Genomic DNA, 20,084 nt, shown 5'->3' on the forward strand with positions numbered 1-20,084 from the left:
CTAAACCTACAGTTTAGAGCAACCCTGTACGTGGCAGTTATCGTGTGTACTTGTCTTGCCACAAGACCGCGCTAACTGTGATATCACTGCTGGCTATATAACTGTCGTTATTTGTTGTCTCGAATCAATAACTCTCACAATGTTAATACGTTGACTTGTCTTGTACTTTCTAAGTTTATTTATTTGTTTCTCAAATTGTAGTATGTGATTTGATTACTTTTTGTATTGTTTTGTAATTTTATTGGTATGGCGGCTTTGAAAAGGTGTTTCATGTCAGAAACACCTGTTTCGCCATGCCATCACAGTGCATATTGTACGTGGTAACTGGAATGAGATAAGAAAGCAACTTGAATGATGAATACGACTTGAAAATCGATGAACGATGACGGAAATATTGAAACAGAAAATAAAGAGACCCACGACAAATAATACCTAATAAACATAAACTAAAAATTGATCTGATCAGTGGGTCCATTCGACACGTGGAAGGTGTTTAGTGACATTCCAACATAGCTCGCAACTAGCTGCAAACGTTTGATCTGAATAAGGTTTGTCAAACATTCAAAACATAACCTATCATCAACACCCATTACGTCACAGACTCAACAGGTATAAACTTTCGCTATTCATCTCTTCTTCTGTATTTGTTTTGACTATCCCCTACTGTATGTTTTCCTCTATTCTTATCTCTTCCATTTGTTTGTCTAATCTAACCAAAACAACAGTAGGTTGACCCGGAAGTCATACTCTATTATTATGCCATTTTTTCTCATCCCAACCGAAACAGTTAACAGTGATAGTATCGAGGAAAAGGTATACCTAGATACGAGAGAAAGGGATACTGAATATATACAGATAATATCTAGAGCGGGCTATTGGTTCTGAATTCGTCTGTAAATATTTTACGTAAAAAGAAAGACCAGTCTAAAGCCAAGTCAAAAAATCTCACGATATGATTTGCTTCCCCGTACTGTATGCATGTTCATGTAGCCTCTTGACACATCTTAAACATCTGTGCACCTGAAGCGTTATTTCTGCATCTGACTTTTTCTTGCATCTGAAGTCTTACCCCACCTTAGGTGTTTAAGCACCTGAAACATTACTGCACCTGGATTTTCAATACACCTGAAGTCTTACGGCACCTCGAGCATTATTATCACCTTACCACACAAAGCCTTATAACAACTGAAACCTACTAAAGTTGACGCCGTCCTGATCACAAAGGAAGGTCCTAAATGCAACGTGTGAACTCTTCACACACAAATCGTCTTATGGCTCCACTGGGACTTTGCAAATATCACAGTTTTCGTACCAGTGGTGAGGGAATTAGGTGTAGACCCTCATAGAGAAAGGTGTCATTTACTCAAATTATCGTCCAATTTAGTGGTCAGGGCGACACATTTCATATGATTTTAATGTTTTCTACAATACAATTTACTAACCCGTATAGTCTCAGAGTAAAACGCAATCCATCAGTCAGACGCGATTTGATAGTATATAATCTACATGTCACCTATTATCGAAAAGTTGGGCATGGGGAGAGTATGATTCCTCAAAATTGTGATGTTATCTTTTCAGTTTTTTTTTAAATTACGAAAGAGAATGCTCGGTTTGCTGCTTCGTCGTTTATGCACAGAAAATTGCAGTCCTCAAGGATAATGATTATACCTATCGCACGTGCACAAATCCTCCTTCAGGCCCCAAGACAACAATCGCACATTGCTTGACCCAGATTGTAAAGGGAAGGCCGTATGTATCATAACTATTATTAAAGGCCTAAATACGATGGAAAATTGGCATAACTTTCCACTTAATTGCATTTTTCGGCGTCCTGATAAGTACAACTCTTGTGCAGGCACGGTATCTGGTATCACCGTTCCCGGCGTGCCTCGGGGCAGACCGCCATGACACCTGCTCTGCAATTCTGACACTAACCATTCAGCTCATTTCTGTGAAGTGATGACCTATAGTCTTTATTATGAGTAGCTCGAACTGTTCACATAGCACCATATATTCGACTTCTTTTTAGAAGGTACATCGATTCAATAGAGTTTTGCTTCTTCCCAAAACAATCGCATGAAAGCTACAGCTTCGTACCGTGTTTCGGAATACTAGTAAACATTGAGCAACAATTAGTAATACTATTATTAATGACCTCCTCCAATAAGTACTTAACTTTCCATGTCTGAAGGCTACAACCTGAATGATATGGATTAACAGCACCAATATGATGTCATAACCTTAAGAAATAATGATGTCCATAATTTGCACATAGAGTTACACTTTCGTGTGTACACGATCATACATATATTGCATTTCACCTACATTACTAGATAGACGATATAACGTTAGTCACTATAATGTACTAGTAACATTAATCATGTCATTAATAATATCTGGGAATAAAATTCTTTTTATGGTAACTAAGTAGCTTAGCATTTGTGTACTGATGGACACAGTAATTTGATAATCTCCGCTATTAGCAAGATTATGACATTGCAACTGGGGTCATTACATGCAACTTAAAGCGCAAAACACTGTTTTTGTGCGTATATGCTGGACATGACAACACATCCCTGTAGGTGACACATTATTCCTGAGATTCAAGAAGTTCAACACACACATAACTTGGTTTTGTTTGATTCGTCGTCGTCGTCGTCAGTACTCGTATTTCTTGACGAATAGCACTACGTTTTGACAGGACAAAACGTTTCGGTCTCACTAATCAACTTCTTTTTTAGACGGCAAGGATCTCTCTAGATAGTCTTATCCATTGCCTGAAGTCATGATCAGTTTATTTTTCTACTTCAAATTCATGATTCGGCGGGGAGAACTAATCAATGGATTGCAACTATACCCCTGAGTTTGTAAGATAAGGCACCGACAGCCCACCACCTCATCCTGTAATCTCTACCAGACCTTCCAGTGGAAAAGCTATATAAATTGACCAAAATAGGGTAATTATGATGTCTTAGCCTGCCTCCTTGCTTTTAAAATTCTCGGGAGCGAAAGAGTGCTTTCACTTCATTTCAATATCAAAGTGGGCATGCGCTGACCGCCATATTGGTGTCCCTGATTTGCATTTCAAGCCGTATTTCAAGCGTGAACGGTGTTTTTACAATTCTACTGGTTTTTATACTTTCTTCTGGTATTTTCTTCTGTTAGTTACTTAAAAGATTTTATTTGGCGTGAAAACGCTTTATAGGATGTAAGCTAGGTCTCCTGAACAGTCATCTACCCTATTCGGGTCGATGAACTTTTTTCCGGATCGAACAGGACTGATAGATACTAACCCTTTCTCGTCCCAACCATACATCACCTCCTATATCATCGCTACACTGTAGTGACCTTCTCCGTTATTTGAAACGTGGGGCAACGGTCATTTCCTAAGACGATGTTTTGCGTCAGGTGCCCCGAATCGGGTGACGTCACTTCCGTCAATGGCCTGGCGTTCCTGAGCAAGATGGCGGCCAGCAGCATAGCAGACGACAGGGAGAGTAGCCCGCCTCCCACGTAAAATAGCGTGCTGTATGTGCCTGTACGGTCGTATATTGCACCTGTTGTGTGGATAGAGAGAATACATTGAATGTTGGTAAGATAAATTCTAAATTCAATCAATGTGTATTCTACTTCAGCGAGAAAAGTGACAATTATAACTGCATTCAGCCAAGGACGTTATATCAACGTGCTTGCTCCAACTTTCATTTAAAGATTATCTGTGCTCCATCTAACTTCATTTTGTTTATTTTTCCCTTCCGATCCTACCCCGCTGAACTTTTGGATTTCTCAGAGTACAACTGTAGCAGTAGACTGACCCAAAGTGCGTCATCAAAACAGTACACTGTCCGATAAAAATCCAAGCGTCTTTCCTACAGGCCAACACCTCCCTAATCAGTACTAGGTGTGTTCTTAGTTCGAGATGGAGTGTTTAGAAGAACGCCCTGTTTGTGACTGTTGTGGCCATTGTGCGTGTTTTCACTCCACCCAGGGACACTGACGAAATCACAGATACCATCAGTCACGCCCTCTTCAGCGAACACACTACAATCCAGTCAGAAACGAGATAAGATTAGAATCTAGACACAGCTTTACCTGGCAATAATGTGATCTCCCCTTAAGCGACAGGTCACAGGTGGTTAGAAAAGGTGAGGAGGCTTAAGATGGCGTTCAAGGAGACTCTAATTTAGCAGAAGATTAATGGCTTAGCTCTGTACATCGTCAACTACGAGACACCATCGCTACGTGGTGATTAATCAACTTATGAGTGACATGTTGCTCAAATTACTATGACGTTCTCAGGTCTTGGTGCAAAAAATTGAAACCGGTTCAATTGTTATATTGCTGTCATCCTAGTCATTTCTAGTAGAATCAAATGGTGAGATAATCAACGCAGTCAGAACTTCACTGCACAGAACTGAGGTAATCTTTTCACTAGCTACAGCACAATAAAAACTGACACGCCATCATAGACATAATTAAGTTTAAAATTCAACACCGGTATAACGTATTGGCTAAACAGTATTTTGCACGATATCGCTGGTCTATATCTAGTTCCTGAGGAACTGGTCTAACCCATATCCATCTCAGAGGCCAACGCCACACCATTACATAAGCTTAAGTACAGTGAGAACTCCGTCTACTGTCTTGTTGACCGTGAGGCATGAACGAACAGCTTACAACAGCTTAGGGCCACTGAAAGGGAACTAATCCTATAAAAGATCGCCGTATAAATACTCGGATTTGTCGGATCAGGAGCTTTCTTCTAGGGGATTCATAGAAAAAGGGAAGCCTCACTAATACCTTTCCGTCTGGTACATTTACCGGGCACGCGTTTTCTAAAGGGGTTTTGTGTTCCTTCCATTCTTACAGCTCTCAGACATGGATGAAATATACAATGGGAGAGAATTCTTTCTGTTCTGTTCTCTTCTATTTGAGGTCCAGCTAAGCTATGTAATGCAAAAATACCAGGAACAAAAGTGAGGCGAAATCGTTGACAGTAACAGTATTGTGTAGTGGTATGTTTGTGTTTGTGTGGTCGTGATCTCAGTGGAGTCTATGACGTTGCTGGGATCGCCTTTCTTTTGTACCTTTAGTACTTTTGTCTGATCTGGTAGATCATATAGACTTAATCAAAACTCACATAGACTTAATCAAATCGTTTAATCTGTACTTGATATCGAGAGATGCAGTCGGTAACAAAAAATTTAAGACTGCTTTCAACATTACTTAGAAGGCGAGACTATCGACGCCATGTTGCGGTGCTGCGGTGAAGTCTAACCCGACCATTTTCTTCACAGAAAACATGCTTCTACACACGGTGTCGTTTTCTTATGATCCTCACCACGATAAAGAATGAATTCTTTGAGGAGGTGAAATACTGTGAAAACGTATCCCCATCCTTATCATCACACATCGCTCGCCTGTTGGGCAGCATTCCCAATTAAACGCCAGTTTATCTTGTGTCCCCCCAGGTCGGTCATCAGGATGTATACCTGTCAATTAGCCCTCTTGGGAATACGTGCAGCAACAAAAATTGTGGGTGAATCAAAAACAAACACACAGACACATACACACACACACATAATGACTGCTGAACTGACGCACAAGGTCTGTCCCGTTGCATTACTTTAGTAGCATATAGTTGTCTCGCATAGGATAATTCCAGATCAGAGTATCAAAAGAGTTTGGACTTCTATGCAATACAATAATTCCCCAAAATCCCAACGCTAGACAACGTTTACAGCGTTCAACTGACCGCATCTGCTACTGTTCAATACGAAAGGTCTGTTGATATGATACAGAAGGGATTGTTCCCTCTGCAAAAGGTCGCCACTGACTTATCAAACTACCTTTGCTATTGTGTTGTGACTTGTGATTGACACGTAGATAAGCCAACAAAATCGCCAGAGTAAATGAAAGACGGAATATTTGAAGTGATATGACGAGTAAATGTCAACAAGTGTACAGGAGGCGGGGTGGTTGGTTCGTTACATGATCGTCCACTTTTGAAAGGGATTGTGAGTTTGACATGATGTGGTTTTGCATTTAGGACTACTGAGTACTTCTTTTTTCCGTTCATGAACTGGAGCTGAGCTGGAAAGAAACTTTCGGCAACGAATTTGGAGTATAAGAAAATGCACAAGACTGAAAAAAATTGAGCTTGCGAGACGTTGAAATGGATTGATCCCTTTTTTGCAATATGATGGGGGACTTCTATCTGTAATAAGAAAAGGAATTGCGTACCCAATTACAGGGAATACGAAATAATAGCAAGTTGCCGAATTCCATTCGATCCATTGCATTTCAAATTTGTTTGATGTTTTGGCTTTAGGTGCCCAATTATGAACAAAAGGATAGCTGCGAAATCACAGAAGAGTTAGAGATTTATAATTGAGATAAGATGCACAAACAGGAGCTGTGCAGGCGCTAACAAGCTCGTTATCGTCACTTAACAGCTTCTAATTAGGTGGACCTAGATGGAAGAAACGTGTAACGTTCGTTACCACACGTTTTAAAACGTGCATGATGGTAATATTTCTGTATCTACTATAATCAATTTGACGCACGTTACAAACATGGACCCAAAATGATCATGAAGTCGTGACTGTTGAAGAAGTGGTGTTAAGTTGATCAAACAATTTGAAGTCAAATTATTGTGAAATCACTATCTATTGGAAGTAGTTTTCAGTTGTCCGCTGCCACAATGTCACATCCGGGGTCATATCCCAACTATCACCAGCATTTCGGCAGAACGTATTGCACCTGCGCGAAACCCGTAATGTACTGTGCATAGCACTTCGGCAGAACGTCTCAAATAAGGTCGTATTCCCATATATAAGGTTAGCATACCGTCTGTAATCTGTAGCTAGGTTATGTCGGAAAAGATTTGTCTGCAGCAGGCAAAATTCTGATGCAACGGTGACCAAACATCCAACGAAAACTGTGAAACATCCAGGGTTTCGCGCAGGCGCAATACTTAATTCCGACGCGCTCCTACACTACCACCAACACTACATCCGGGACCTTACCTGCGATGGTCGGGCCGACGACTCCGCCCAGTCCCTGAGAGCCGATGGAGAAGGGCCAGGTGGAGTCCACGTTCTCCAGCCCGAACAGCTCCGAGTTCACCACGTACACCAGGCAGGTTATTATGGCCGTGCACAGGCCAATCACTGAAACGGAAATAAAACAAATTACACCATTAACGAGATCAATGTGTTGGCCCTAAATAAGTTGGGCAAATGATAAATATTCCACAAGCCTCCACCAGGCCTTTCTAAGGGAATACGGATCGTAGAATTCGGCAAAAAAAAGAGTAAAATTGGCCAAGGGAGTCTGGCCGCGGAAAGGTTGATTCTTTCCCTCCCTGCGTGGCCAGTCAAACCTCAAGGCAGCCGAACCTCCCCTGGCAAATATTCTCCTGTATAAAGCCAGCGTAGTTGGTCTGTAGAGACTAATATTCCACTAATATTCGCTACTTACGTTATGTACCTTTTAAAAACCATCTCACTAAATTAGTACGCCCCTTTCGTCCCCCGTGGTACTCTTGTGGCCAAAGGTACACCTGCGCCCTTCTTACCCGGTTACGCATCGGTACCTGCAATCTTAACTATAGTCTTTTAATCGTGCTTTGATTCTTAGCCCTTCATGTATTTGTGGGTATCCCTGCGAATCCATTTCTCATTTTATATTACACCGCCCTTTGTTTACTCAGTTAAGAGCTGATTTTCTTAACAATCTCTCTGATTTAATCGGTCATTTGATTGATTTAGATGCCCTTTCAGAAAGTGCCAGGCTCCATCTTGTACTCAGGGGATCGTTTGCGATGCCTTCTGAGTACAATGAAAAAATTATGTTACTTACTCAAGATTTTATAAGCGGCACTAAACGTTTTTTTGTTACATAGTATACTCTGTTTTGTTTGATCATATAACACTTCTCTTTAGATATATTACTGTATGCATGGGGTCTAGTTTCTCAGCGCACTACTTGTATGACCATTGTATTTATGTTAAATGTTAAGTGGGGCTGTAAAATAAGTTGTATAACTTGAGTACAGCCCCACTTCGTCCTTGTCTTGTATTGTTTCATTCAATAAAAAAAAAAATAAAAAAAATAATATTCCACCTCCATTTCATTAGCACGCTGAGCAAAGACACAATAAATACGACGGTTTTACTTACATTATGTATGTATGGTGTATGAATACGACTTCATCATATCTCGTATATTTTATTGATAAAGGAGGCACAGCTCTTATGTTTATGGAGCAAAGAGCCGATCCAGCTTGGCAAAAGAGAAAAGGTCATCTAACATACCTATCACTCAAGTCTACTCATCCGGAATTGAACTGAGTCTCTGCATGTCTCACAGAATAATGATAAAGGTGCCCTGTTTGAATGTTAGAAATGCCCCCCTCCCCAATTACCTATTAGTAAATGTACTGCGTTTTGATATAGTAACGGGGATGTCATGATTTTGGATGGTTTTGTATTGCTATCCGTAGATTCGAGCATAACAGTATTCTTTTCAAGTGCTATTGTTGTAGTATTGCTCATGAACCCTGACAACTCTCTCTTTAATCCACTCTTCTTTCATTAGTTACTAGTAGTTCATTGAGCTATTGATACTGGAAATACCAGTATCATTTTTCGGTTGGTAGATTCGACGATACCAAGAATTCCTTCCAACGTCTGTGCCAGCCCTGACTTGCTACATTTCAGAAATTCTATGATTAGCATAATTTGAAGATGCGTGGACTTCTAACAACATGTCTACGTAATGTTATATTTACTGACAACTCCAACAAAGTCTGAAGCAGTGCTGCATCACGAGGCACATATCTCCTTTATCCTAGAAAAATCGGCAGAGCGCCAGTTAAAACATGTGCTCAGTGGTTCAAGACGACAGAAACATGTATCTGTCACGCGTCTACGTCTGGAGGTATTTCTCCTGTTGTCGTTGACAACGCAGCATGTGTGTTATGGGGACAACCCGTGTGCGGACTCAACCGACAACCAGCCACTTTTCCTTTGTTGATGTGGAGAGGACAATATGCCGTGTCCAAAGTAACTCATTACAACAAATAGGAACGAGTGAGCGAACAAAAGCGATGGGAGAGAGATAACTGAAGAGGGGACGACACGGTCAAAATCTGCAAGGTTGTGACGATCTTCAAGTAGATTCTGGTCACGAAGTTCTATTGTCTTCTATTCTGGGAGGAAACACATCTGGCAAACCAGATTGACAGGAGGAAAATACAAGATACGTATCATTAGAACAACACTTTCCAACGTCTTCTCTGGGATTAGCAAGCTTCTTGCCTTTTTTGTCTGTTGCCATCAGACTAGATCAACCGACAATACCGACAAGGAATGCCCTACTGCCCTACTATTTAACCCCAAATAGCACAACCTCTATTGTTCTACCGTTCTTTCAGGGTAGTTTCGGGGCGTACAATGTGGGGAATACATCATCGCAACACACATTTTACTTTGTGTTTTATATGAATGATAACGGGTGTGGCACAACACCACCTTGTTCATAAGTTTATACTTGTCCTTATTGGTCGTTTTCATTATTTATTCCATACCACCATCATTTTTCATTTTTCTCTTTGAAGTTTTCTTTCTCATTAAAATACTTCAATCCTCTCCCCTTTATATCATTGTCATATATCAAATTAGTTTGAAATTCGCCCTAGGTTTTATTTCCCCTGAAGGCATTCCATCTCCTTTGTTCTCCAGGCATTAGCACTGTCCATGCAGGAGAAGAATTGGCAACATAATGGCTCTGGCAGCAAAAGAGAGATAGATCTAATGGAGTACTCATCTATCTTACCACCAGGACAGACGCCTCCAGCTATAACGAACAGCGCATGTCTCTAAGATGTAGGTTACTGGCACGTCAAGTTAGTCAATCACGGTACAATGATGGAAGGGGGGTTACAAAATATCAAAACAGGAGGGGGCAGTGCAAGTCTTGTGTTGATACTACCAAAGCATAGTGCATTGAGTAATCTATTCATCTGTTCGCGTACAAGTATGAGAATGCTTGTGACGTCTATCTCCAGCAAATGGCAGAGTTACTATATGAAGCTTAATTCATGTCTAATTCTGTCATGCATGAATCGGCACTAATTTGGTATGGTCTAATCTTTTCCCTACAAAAGCGTCTAACGTGCCCACGAGCTTTATGGTAAGGAATAACAATGGATGGAATGTAAAATAGGGCACGAATATGTTCTACATGACCTCCTTGCGCTTTTGATTGCTGTCTATGAGCAAAAATGTCCCGAAGGACTCACCCGTGGCAATTATATAAAGCCATAAATTATAACTTTATGTTGAGATACAACACGGATCAGTATTGAAAGAGGATAAGATTTAGCTGAGATCTAACATTATAAATCTAGAATGATCACAAAATAAATCAAGAATCTGTACAAATTACGTTCTTTTATGCTAGTATTTTGATGTTCTTTTAGGTTTGCCCCTTGCCCTACTTACCTAGATAACACAGCCTTCACAAGCCATCAATACTGAGAGATACAACACTGTAAGTCCATTTATTTTCATGGGGATTTGATAGTGTGGTAGAAGTGGAGAGGACTGAGGTTTTCGCGGTGTTTTAAGCTCGTGGTCGACACAACAAAGCATCACAAAAACACATAGTCATGGTGTCATGACTTCGTGGTAGAGGGGGCACCGCGAACACCTAGACAATAGAAATAAAACCGCTACGAAAGTTTCAAGGCTTACTGTATGAATTTGCCAACATGAAAATCGCAAACTGCAAATGTCCAATCCATGAAAGTGTTCTAGTTGTACGAAATGTACCTATGGCGTGGGCAGAACTATTATCAGTATAATCTTGAGAGACATCGTTGTCCAGTGACTGCAATTAGGCAATGATATGGTTCAACTAAATAACTACAAGACGATTATGGCATCACGTAGTTGCAGCTATCGACGTGATACCCTGTACGTAAACATTTGATTGTCGTTTAATAAAAAAATGAGGGTAGGTTAAAATTCACATGGTGTATATGTGATCTGCATAGTGATGAAATGTTTTCTAAAAAAATTCAGAAAAGTGATATAGGTACATGTATACGTGGCATGCAATGGTTTATTGTAATCAAAAACAAATTAGTAGGAAAAATGAAAGACAAGAAAGTGATAGTAAACTTACAGTAGGCTTCCAGGCTTCTAACATGAAAATTGGAGAGAGAAGAAGGAGAGGTGAATCTAGAAACACTTGCAAAGAAGAATCATCAGACACATTTGATAAGTACAGATACAGCAGAAAGTTTCTGTAGGAAGAAAAAGTGCATAAATTTCAACACAACGAGTGAATGTTGTACATCAAATACGGTGGAAGACGAAATACATCGATATCTCGTTTCAAATTCTCTCTTCTGCGATCACGATTGTGCTTTTTGAAGAAGCCACCAAACTTCATCAAGTATTTATATGTGTGCAGACAAAAAGAAAACTAACCTTATATTCCTCTTAACGAGAACTATTTTTATCATCATCATTCTTATCAAAAAGACTGACTTAATAAAAGGAAAATTCGGCTTACCGAAAGCGTATATGATCATGCCGGTGAAGGTTGTGATGAGGAGGCAGCTGAAGGTGTCCACGGCCATGACCAGGGCAGCGGCGGGGAACAGGTAGGCCTTCGGGAACGGAAGGATGTCCCCCAGCACTCCGCACAGCAGCCGCCCGGCCAACTCCGCGAACCCCGCCACGGACGCCACGATCACACCGCGCTTCTCAGGAATGCCGAGAGTTGTCATGTACTTGACCTACAGTAAGAAAGACATGTAAACGCTGTAGGTCTTAGCTTAATGTGTAATTGTGTGCTTCGTTTTTGTGACAGACTCTATTTTGTCTATTTTGTGTTTGTAGTCCTTTTCTCTCTGAGTAATTTTGTGTTATAATATTATGGTGTTAGGATGTTTATACTTACCAAATGAAAGAAAGGGAAAAGCAGCGACAAGCAGAGCACCACGTTTGCAAGAATCCAGAAAAGAAAGCCAGGGTTGGTCCACACTTGTTTCCTGAAGACGCTTTGGAAAAGATTTTTCCTGTTTTCTGTTCCTTCCTTTGCTGAGGTAGAATTTGTCACAGGCGAATTTTCGTCTTCTGGTGTGTCTATCTGTTCCATCAACTTTTCTGTAGCTGCAACATCTTCCATGTCGCCAGGCTTCGCTAATGCACTGTGTTCATGGGGATGGTCGTGGGAATCGTCACTTGCAGTATTGGAATTTTCGTCTGGTGGCGCTACAAAGGCACAGCAACAAAGAACACCCTTCACCAGTATCATGGCAGCAAGGATTCGGTAGGTGTTCCTGAGGCCAACTGACGAAAGAATGGCTTCCGTCAAAGGGTTCATCACAAGTGTACCTTTTAAAGAAGAAAAAGAGATTATTCGATGTTGTACAAGCTTAGTAGTATCATTAACGACTTCCATAGGTACTGCAGTGGAACTTCTGGTATAGTATAGGTATCTCATTTCTACTCAGGCTCCAAAAGAAGTGGTGTTGGTTTGTAAGACAAGTATATGTCACAGTAGAGATGCAAATCCAGTAGAGTTGGCATCTCTACTAGTAGAGTTGCCAACTCTACTAGTAGAGATGCCAATTGGCATCTCTACTAGTAGAGTTGCCAACTCTACTAGTAGAGATGGGAATCCTAGTATTTATACTACTGAGTTCCAATCTCTACTAGTAGAGTTGGGAACTCTACTAGTAGAGATTGGAATTCCAGGCTCTACTAGTTGTGATGGGAATTCTGGCGTATTTATACGATTCTAGCAGGGCACAGTCATATTACTTACCTATTTCTAACAGGGCACAGTCACCTAAAAATGTTTTGGAAAATAGACTGAATATTTTCACACCTCAATCATTACCCAACATCACTCAATTTTTTTGCCACTGAAATGTAAAACAGAGACATTTGCATCAGGCCATTATGAGATAGAGACTCAATGTGCTAAACCGTTTTTCCAGTTAGTTAGTGACTGGGTATATAAGAGGTAATCAGTCATACCAAGCCAGTTCCAAAGTTGATGTCAAAGTGAACAGAAGATATGGCAGATGATGAGCAGCAGAAAGCAGAATTGATATGAATGTATTGATAGAAGCACAATTTGATATCTGAAATATGAAGCAATTTAATTAACTAAATTTATAGTAATTGTGAATGTAGGCTTACCTTATAATATGATAAATTTGAAACTTTAGGTGTTCAGTCTACTAGTATTTAAAAAAAATTGTTCCTTGCTAGAATTGGAGAATATCCTGGTCTAACTCAAAGAATTCCCATTTGTCCTATAAAAGATTAGAATTCCAATGTCTGGTAAGAGAATCTGGAACACTCCTAGTAGATATTGGAGTAAAAACACCAGAATTCCCATCTCAACTAGTAGAGACTGGAATTCCAATCTCTACTAGTAGAGTTCCCAACTACCAATCTCTACTAGTAGAGTTCCCAACTCTACTAGTAGAGATTGGAACTCAGTAGTATTAAATACTAGGATTCCCATCTCTACTAGTAGAGTTGGCAACTCTACAAGTAGAGATGCCAACTCTACTGGATTTGCATCTCTACTGTGACATATACACGTTGCAGTCATCAGGCGTCTTGGTTGGGTATGCCTATATGAGGAGCTATAAAACAGGTGCTCCCTACGCACGCGTGTTTTGGCGAAATAGTACAGATTGCTGAGGAGTCGCTAGAATTTTTCCAAGCTGGTTACATACTATACTATCAGGTTCGCCACTCCAATTCGCGTCGTCCTTACCAAAAGCGAAGCCGGTTGACGCCAGACATGTTGCCAGACTGCGGTGCCTGTGTTGAAAGTGCGCCCCCACCAGGTTGATGGAGGCATTGAAAACAAAGTTGGCTCCCAGGCCGTACAGGAGGCTATAGGTGACGAACATGTAGGCGATGTGTGGCACGAAAGACGTGGTGAGAAGAGACGCACTGCAGAGGACAACGCCGCCAAGCGCCACCTAGCGGAAAATATAAACATGACGAAATCAATTAGAACTTGGTAGCGATCATATACAATTTGTCTGAAACATGAGTACGATATACACAGTCACCTGTTTTTATATTCTTAACTTTAAAATGTTTTCTAGCATCAGCAAATATGGAAATCTGACGCACCAGTCTAGCAGGCGATTGGTCAAATCACTAGCCGTTCCGGACAGAATAAATAGAGTCTGGTTTGGAGAATTTACATGTATATCAGCATCACGACAATAAATGTTGCTAGACGGACCTTACGGTGGCCGAAACGCAGGAACAGAGGCGTTGAGAGCGGTGAAGCCAGGCACAGCAGTCCGTACGTCACAGACCCGATCCATCCTGTACAGACATGACATGGGATAGTCAGTTTTCTCCATACAAATTAGTCGGTTTTCTCCATACAAATTATTCCATTTCAAAGACTCTAAATACGTAACGTCAACTCTCATCATCCCGCCACCACACCGCCACATAAAAAAAGCGGTATCATCGAAGACCGAGGCCTTCTCGAGACTGTAGTCTAGATGTTGAACACCTGCATATCTGAGGTGTATATATAGTTCAAATTACTGCCAAACGCCAACCCTAGTACGCCGACGTTAGACAATTATTGAAAGCTCGCTTCCTGTAGGCCCATATAGTCATTCCTTGAGTCTATCAACTTATAATCATCATTATGTAATTACGCTACTCCAACAATCAACAATGTTAGTTTTTTTTGCCTTCGCCATTCTTAGCATGGGATTAGATTTAATAGCACGATAACGAGAGGACCATCATTATTGTATTTTTTGACAGAACAAGGTCACTTCTATATAACTATTGCATGGATAAACATCATTAATATTTCAACGGCTGTCAACTATAGACTAGAAATTTATTACCTCATATAAGCACAGTACTCTTTGTATACAAACGTCAACTTCAACTTACTCCAGGTCTTTGAAATACATAAGCTATTCGGCAGGTTTCATGATTTGGCTTTTTCGTTTATCACGTGCTGTAGCCAGAACCTCCATGAGCCAGAAATATGCTACATGTATAAAGAGATTGCACATTATAATTGGCATGGCGATTTCGTTCTCGATACTACGTTAAGTTTTGGGGCCGAAATGTTACATAGTAGTTTGTTCGGGTTGCAGAGGAGAACTTTTGAGAGTCTCAATGTATCACTTCCATTCTTTTTATTCCGCTATTTATGCGTCAAGGACAACAAGATAATTTGTCAAAGTGACATTTCAAAGAGGGTCACCGGAGGGTCACAGAATTTCACAATTTCAGCATTTCGGACGAATTTTTCATTTGAAAATCTACCCTGTTATCTTGGACTTGGATGAGAGGTGACCTGTAAAAATCGCGCAGTACACTTAATCAAGAGATCATTGGCCCCGCTGCGGCTGAAAATGTCTTGGGTCAAGGTTGGGTGCCATCTTCCTGTTTATCACAAAACAACTAGAATAGCACCCAGCTGCAGGCTAAACAGTCTCTAGTCGTCAGGAGAGATTTTTTACTGCCGCGTGGACTGTGGAGTGCTGTGTGACACCGACTTTTAACAGACAACATGGAATAAGACCGGCGCTGACCAACCGCATGGAAGTAAACCGATTGCTATGAATGCGATTCGTAAAAAAAAACACAACGGCTACGGACAATGGCGGCTCTATAGCAGACTATCAACGTCCTTGATCGGAAAGGCCATTGACCTAATGGTGGCTTGACACATGTGTAACACTGTCTAAGTGGTTACCGAGAAGCCCCTGTAACCCCTGTTTCCTTAATCGGGTTATTTAGTCCTCACTCTCAGATAGTCAAGTTTTTCTTTGACATGATGTTAAATGGAGAAGATACATGTACGCTGTTCCAGTCGTATTCACTCATGCAGCCTGTAACATTCATGTGGCCTTCAGGTATTGCCATGTGGTGACTATTGAGTACGGCTACGTTGTTTACATGTCTTAACTGCCATATATTTGAAGCAATCCATTCAATTTCGTTTTTTACATTAGTAAACAACGAAAACCATCATCGCGGTGTTACTATTAGTATGTCCTGGTCAGAAATCGATCTACTGTCCGGTTTCTCGGGAAGAGACAATGCAAAGGACAATGGCCATTGTTTTTTTCTTACTGCTGTACGGCATATCATTCATTGTGCAGGTACGGTAGGTTTATCCACATATATAGTATACTTCAATACAAGCATGATTAAAATGTAGTTAATGTACCGTATATGATGTGTTGTGAACATATCTGTAGACTACACTGCAGACAACGCAAAAATACACACACATGTGCAAACACGTTCAGAACATACATGTACCTGTAACGGCTGCTCCTCCACTCAAATGTCTTTCCAGCTGCTCAAACAAAACCCCGTAACTCGTGATAACTCCAGTAACCGTCGTGAACAAGACAGGAACGATACAGACGATCAACCAAGAACGCCAAGCCACCATCTTAGGAATACTGTAATCTCTTTTACTGCTCTGCAGGTACAGAGTATTATACCGTGGGTAATAAGAAGTGGTCTAACTGGTTTCGGCGCACGTGACACGTGTTTAGCTTCTGTAATTAGTTTGTGCATTGGAGGACCATGTAGCTCTTCACAAGATATCCGAGGTCTAGGCGAACCGAAAGGAAGCGCGCACCATTAGAAAAATAGCCCTGACTGCTTGTTGACGGTGTCCCCATTTAAACCTTGGTGTCCTGGATCATTGAACGCTGATTAGTGCAATGCACGTTTATTCCGCTGTGCGGCTCCAAATTCGAGCTCGTTGTCAGCTGACCAATTTGATACTGTTTTTTTGCCACTCTAGGATCTGCTTGGAGATTACACAAACATACAACCTCGTCAGGAACCCTCGTGATGTACACGTGCTGCTATAGTTTTTGTAAAATACATACTGGTCGTTTCATCACATCCAAGCAGATATTTGGTAGGCAAAAAATCACCACACCGTTTCATTGAGCTGACATAAAACATTAATTCCTAACAGTGACGTCGATTAAGGTTAGATCCAGGTAGAGAACATTACATAACTTCTAAAACTTCAAAAAGCTCCTTGCTATCTTCTTGCCAAAGATAACATTACGTTTCCGTTGTTTTAGGTGTGTGAAACGCAAAAGAGACATGGGCAAATTCGATGTACTGTCACAAATACGTTCCGCTCAAATTCCAATTGAAGGTAATTGTATTTGTATCAGCGTTTATAAGGTATTTTGTGATTACCTATTGTTTGTTCTTCGAGTCATTTAGTTCCAATATTGGTCTATAGGGTAAATGATCAACATATGTGTCCCTTGCTGGTCTGTCTTTGGGACGAAGATCTTAAAAGATGGGGGAAAGCGTCAATGAAAACACACAAAACACGACTTAGAGCATAGAGGGCTACACAAACAAGGCGAAGCCGTGCATCTACTGGGAGGATTACGGTGTTTACGCATCAGAAGTTTCACAGAAAACAAGACCGCGCCGAGTGATTTGTTGACAGTCTAGCCATGATTACAATTAGACTGCATCCTAGCTGAAACAAAAAACGCCACTAGATGAGCGTGCCCTCGAACCGGGCATTGCGTGAAAATGGCCCACGTATTGCTTATCTCTCTCAGAAAAACAATGGTCCGTCAAAAAGAACGCCATGGAGAAAATTTGTGAGGCCGTCATCAGTGTGCAATATGTGGTGGGGTGTGGTACTCGGTAAACACTGCCATTCCCGACGAAAGAAAACAATGTAGCTACTCTAAACACGTATTGTCTATTTCCTATAGATGCCATAACATGCTCCACAATCATTTTATACAATCAAGATTGTATAAAACATGACCCAAAGACAGGAAATAGTAAGTCATAGTAAACAAATTATGCTTATTCAGCAATACGCCAGTCGTGTGGGATCTTGCTATGGCCATGAAAGATACAATCTTCGTCTATGTTGTGTAAAGTATTTACGGTGTTAGAAGCCTTACCGATGACCGTGGTGTTGGTGCCAAACTCCCGCTCTAGTTTGAGGAACCAGGCCCCGAAACTCAACATGGTGCCGATGACTGAAGTGTAGGTCAGCAGCGTGCATACACACACCAGCCATGCCTTCCCCCGGGGCCCACACAGCAGCAGCCGTAACCTATCGTTCCACTCCATTCTCGGACAGACCTCTCTTCATATTTTCCAGTCCTGCAAGTGCAGATTTTGGCAGGGTTTAGCCACGTCCTTGCCCGAAATCAGATTATCATTTTTCTGAGATACGCACACGCGTTATCTCCGTAGACATCTGGGTGAAGTCCAATGTAGGTCAAGGGCTGTCTTCCGACATCTGGGGCAAGGTCTGATCTCCAGGGCGCTGTGTCCGGTCGTCAAAATTGCGGTAGGATTTCTGTCTTCAGTCCTTCAGTCAACACTGACGAGAAAATCCGCCGAGGAACCTCCCTAGCACGCTGGTGACACGGAAGGATTCTTGGAGTAAACAACAGCTGATGAGTTCCGGCTTTTCAGGAATCTCTGTGGCTACCCGTAGTATTCTATCGTCCAAATCGTTATCCTGCATTCCATTAGTCTTGTCTGACATTTGCATAACAACGGAACAAGCCCACAATAGCCAGGCATAAGGACATGGAAGGACATAGAAAGTGACCACAGAGGTCAGCTGATGTAGACCCCGCTGTTCCCTGCACGCTTGAAGGTGCTTGAAGGGTCAGTCAGCTGGACATTACGTATAGCCGGGTCACATGCGGCCACACACGGGTTACTGACCGGTCTGTGTGACTGGTAAATATTAGCCGAGAGGTTTTGAAGCAAGCTGTTGCCTCCGACTGCAGTACAAAATGTGCCCTTAGGCTTTTCCTTTTTAAACGGCTTTCTTTCAATATTGTTTGATGGCAACAAATAAAATCGAAAGCCTGTTTTTGTACTACTATATAAAAGATGTCGGAAGAACGGTGTAAAATTAGCCCTCTGGCTCTAAAAGTTTGTGTCTACTATTTACATCGTACTAATACATGCTCTGCTTTTAATAAGGAGCTTTGCTAGAGAATTCCTGTGCATATTTGCTCAGATAAAGCAACTAAACTCTATTAAGAAGTAATACTAATTGCTTCACTTTTTGCACACGATGTTGCTTACGTATGCAGTTTTTGGCGGGAAAACACGGAATGTACACTCTGTTACAGTAATGGAATCTAATGAGAGTTAAATAGAAAACATGTTTGATGTTGCAGAAATTATGAGACACGTATGCACAAAAACACACACGGGAATTCAAAACAAAGGTAAGCGTGCTCTACTAACTACTAATGGGTCCTAATATATCTGGGGCTTTTAACGGATAATCTGCAAACAAGGAGGTTCCTCCTTGCTGCAAAGCAGCTGAGTTCAATGGACAGAGGTAACAGTGCCATATACTATAAGGTAAAGTCCATATTATGTCTCCTGGCACGCTACACATTTAAAAGTATAGCAAACCAGATGGTTTGGTCCGAAGGATCAAGCACGCACTCCAAGAGCCCGCCACTGAACTGAGCACAAGTAAGAAGTACTTTAAATCGTGAAATATTCTAGCCTGGGTACCATCCGGATTTTCGCTACGCAACGCTCGAAAAAATGAAAAAGTGATTTTTTTCGAGAGTTGCGTAGCGAAAATCCGGATGGTACCCAGGCTAGAAATATTCGCGATGGTGATGTATGTTTGTGGTTTGGCAGTGACTCTATAAAACAGCGAACTTCTCATCGCAAGCATACCGTTTGTACCTCATTTACTGTTTAAATGCAGTTTTTAGGGCTTGGAAACCAGATTTTTCAAAGTCAACATTCTAGTCATTCATCTACATACTGAGTTTGACTGCACTGTAATCAGGGTATGTATGTGTAGCTACACAAAAGTCCACTAAAAATTCGGAAAAAAAAATTCACCGGTCCCATGCCGTAACCTAATCGACGGGGCGTCCGAGTTTTTGGTGACGGTCCTAAGTCCAGATTTAAATACCACCAAAAATGTCAACCCGTCAACTGCCCGGTGGGAGGTCGGTTTGATGACGTAACTGTAGCAAA

General features: G+C 41.3%; 1 protein-coding gene across 2 annotated transcripts; it reads right to left on the bottom strand.

The window, feature by feature from the left end:
- Positions 1-742: 742 nt before the first annotated feature.
- LOC109474915 (monocarboxylate transporter 7-like) lies at positions 743-18,759 on the bottom strand. 2 transcript variants are annotated; one of them, XM_019775400.1, is made up of 7 exons: positions 18,011-18,759; positions 14,299-14,384; positions 13,816-14,026; positions 11,977-12,413; positions 11,587-11,812; positions 7,029-7,172; positions 743-3,557 (listed from the first exon to the last, which is right to left on the bottom strand). In XM_019775400.1, exons 1-7 carry the CDS (start codon positions 18,180-18,182, stop codon positions 3,334-3,336), a joined length of 1,500 nt encoding a protein of 499 aa, XP_019630959.1. In that variant the 5' UTR covers positions 18,183-18,759; the 3' UTR covers positions 743-3,333. The 2 variants fall into 2 exon arrangements, with proteins under 2 accessions (XP_019630959.1, XP_019630960.1); XM_019775401.1 differs by lacking the exon at positions 18,011-18,759 and adding an exon at positions 16,365-16,585.
- Between the last annotated feature and the right edge of the window lie 1,325 nt (positions 18,760-20,084).

This window comes from Branchiostoma belcheri, unplaced genomic scaffold (assembly GCF_001625305.1).
Source record: "Branchiostoma belcheri isolate BF01 breed outbred unplaced genomic scaffold, Haploidv18h27 scaffold32, whole genome shotgun sequence".
Classification (NCBI taxonomy): Eukaryota; Metazoa; Chordata; class Leptocardii; order Amphioxiformes; family Branchiostomatidae; genus Branchiostoma; species Branchiostoma belcheri.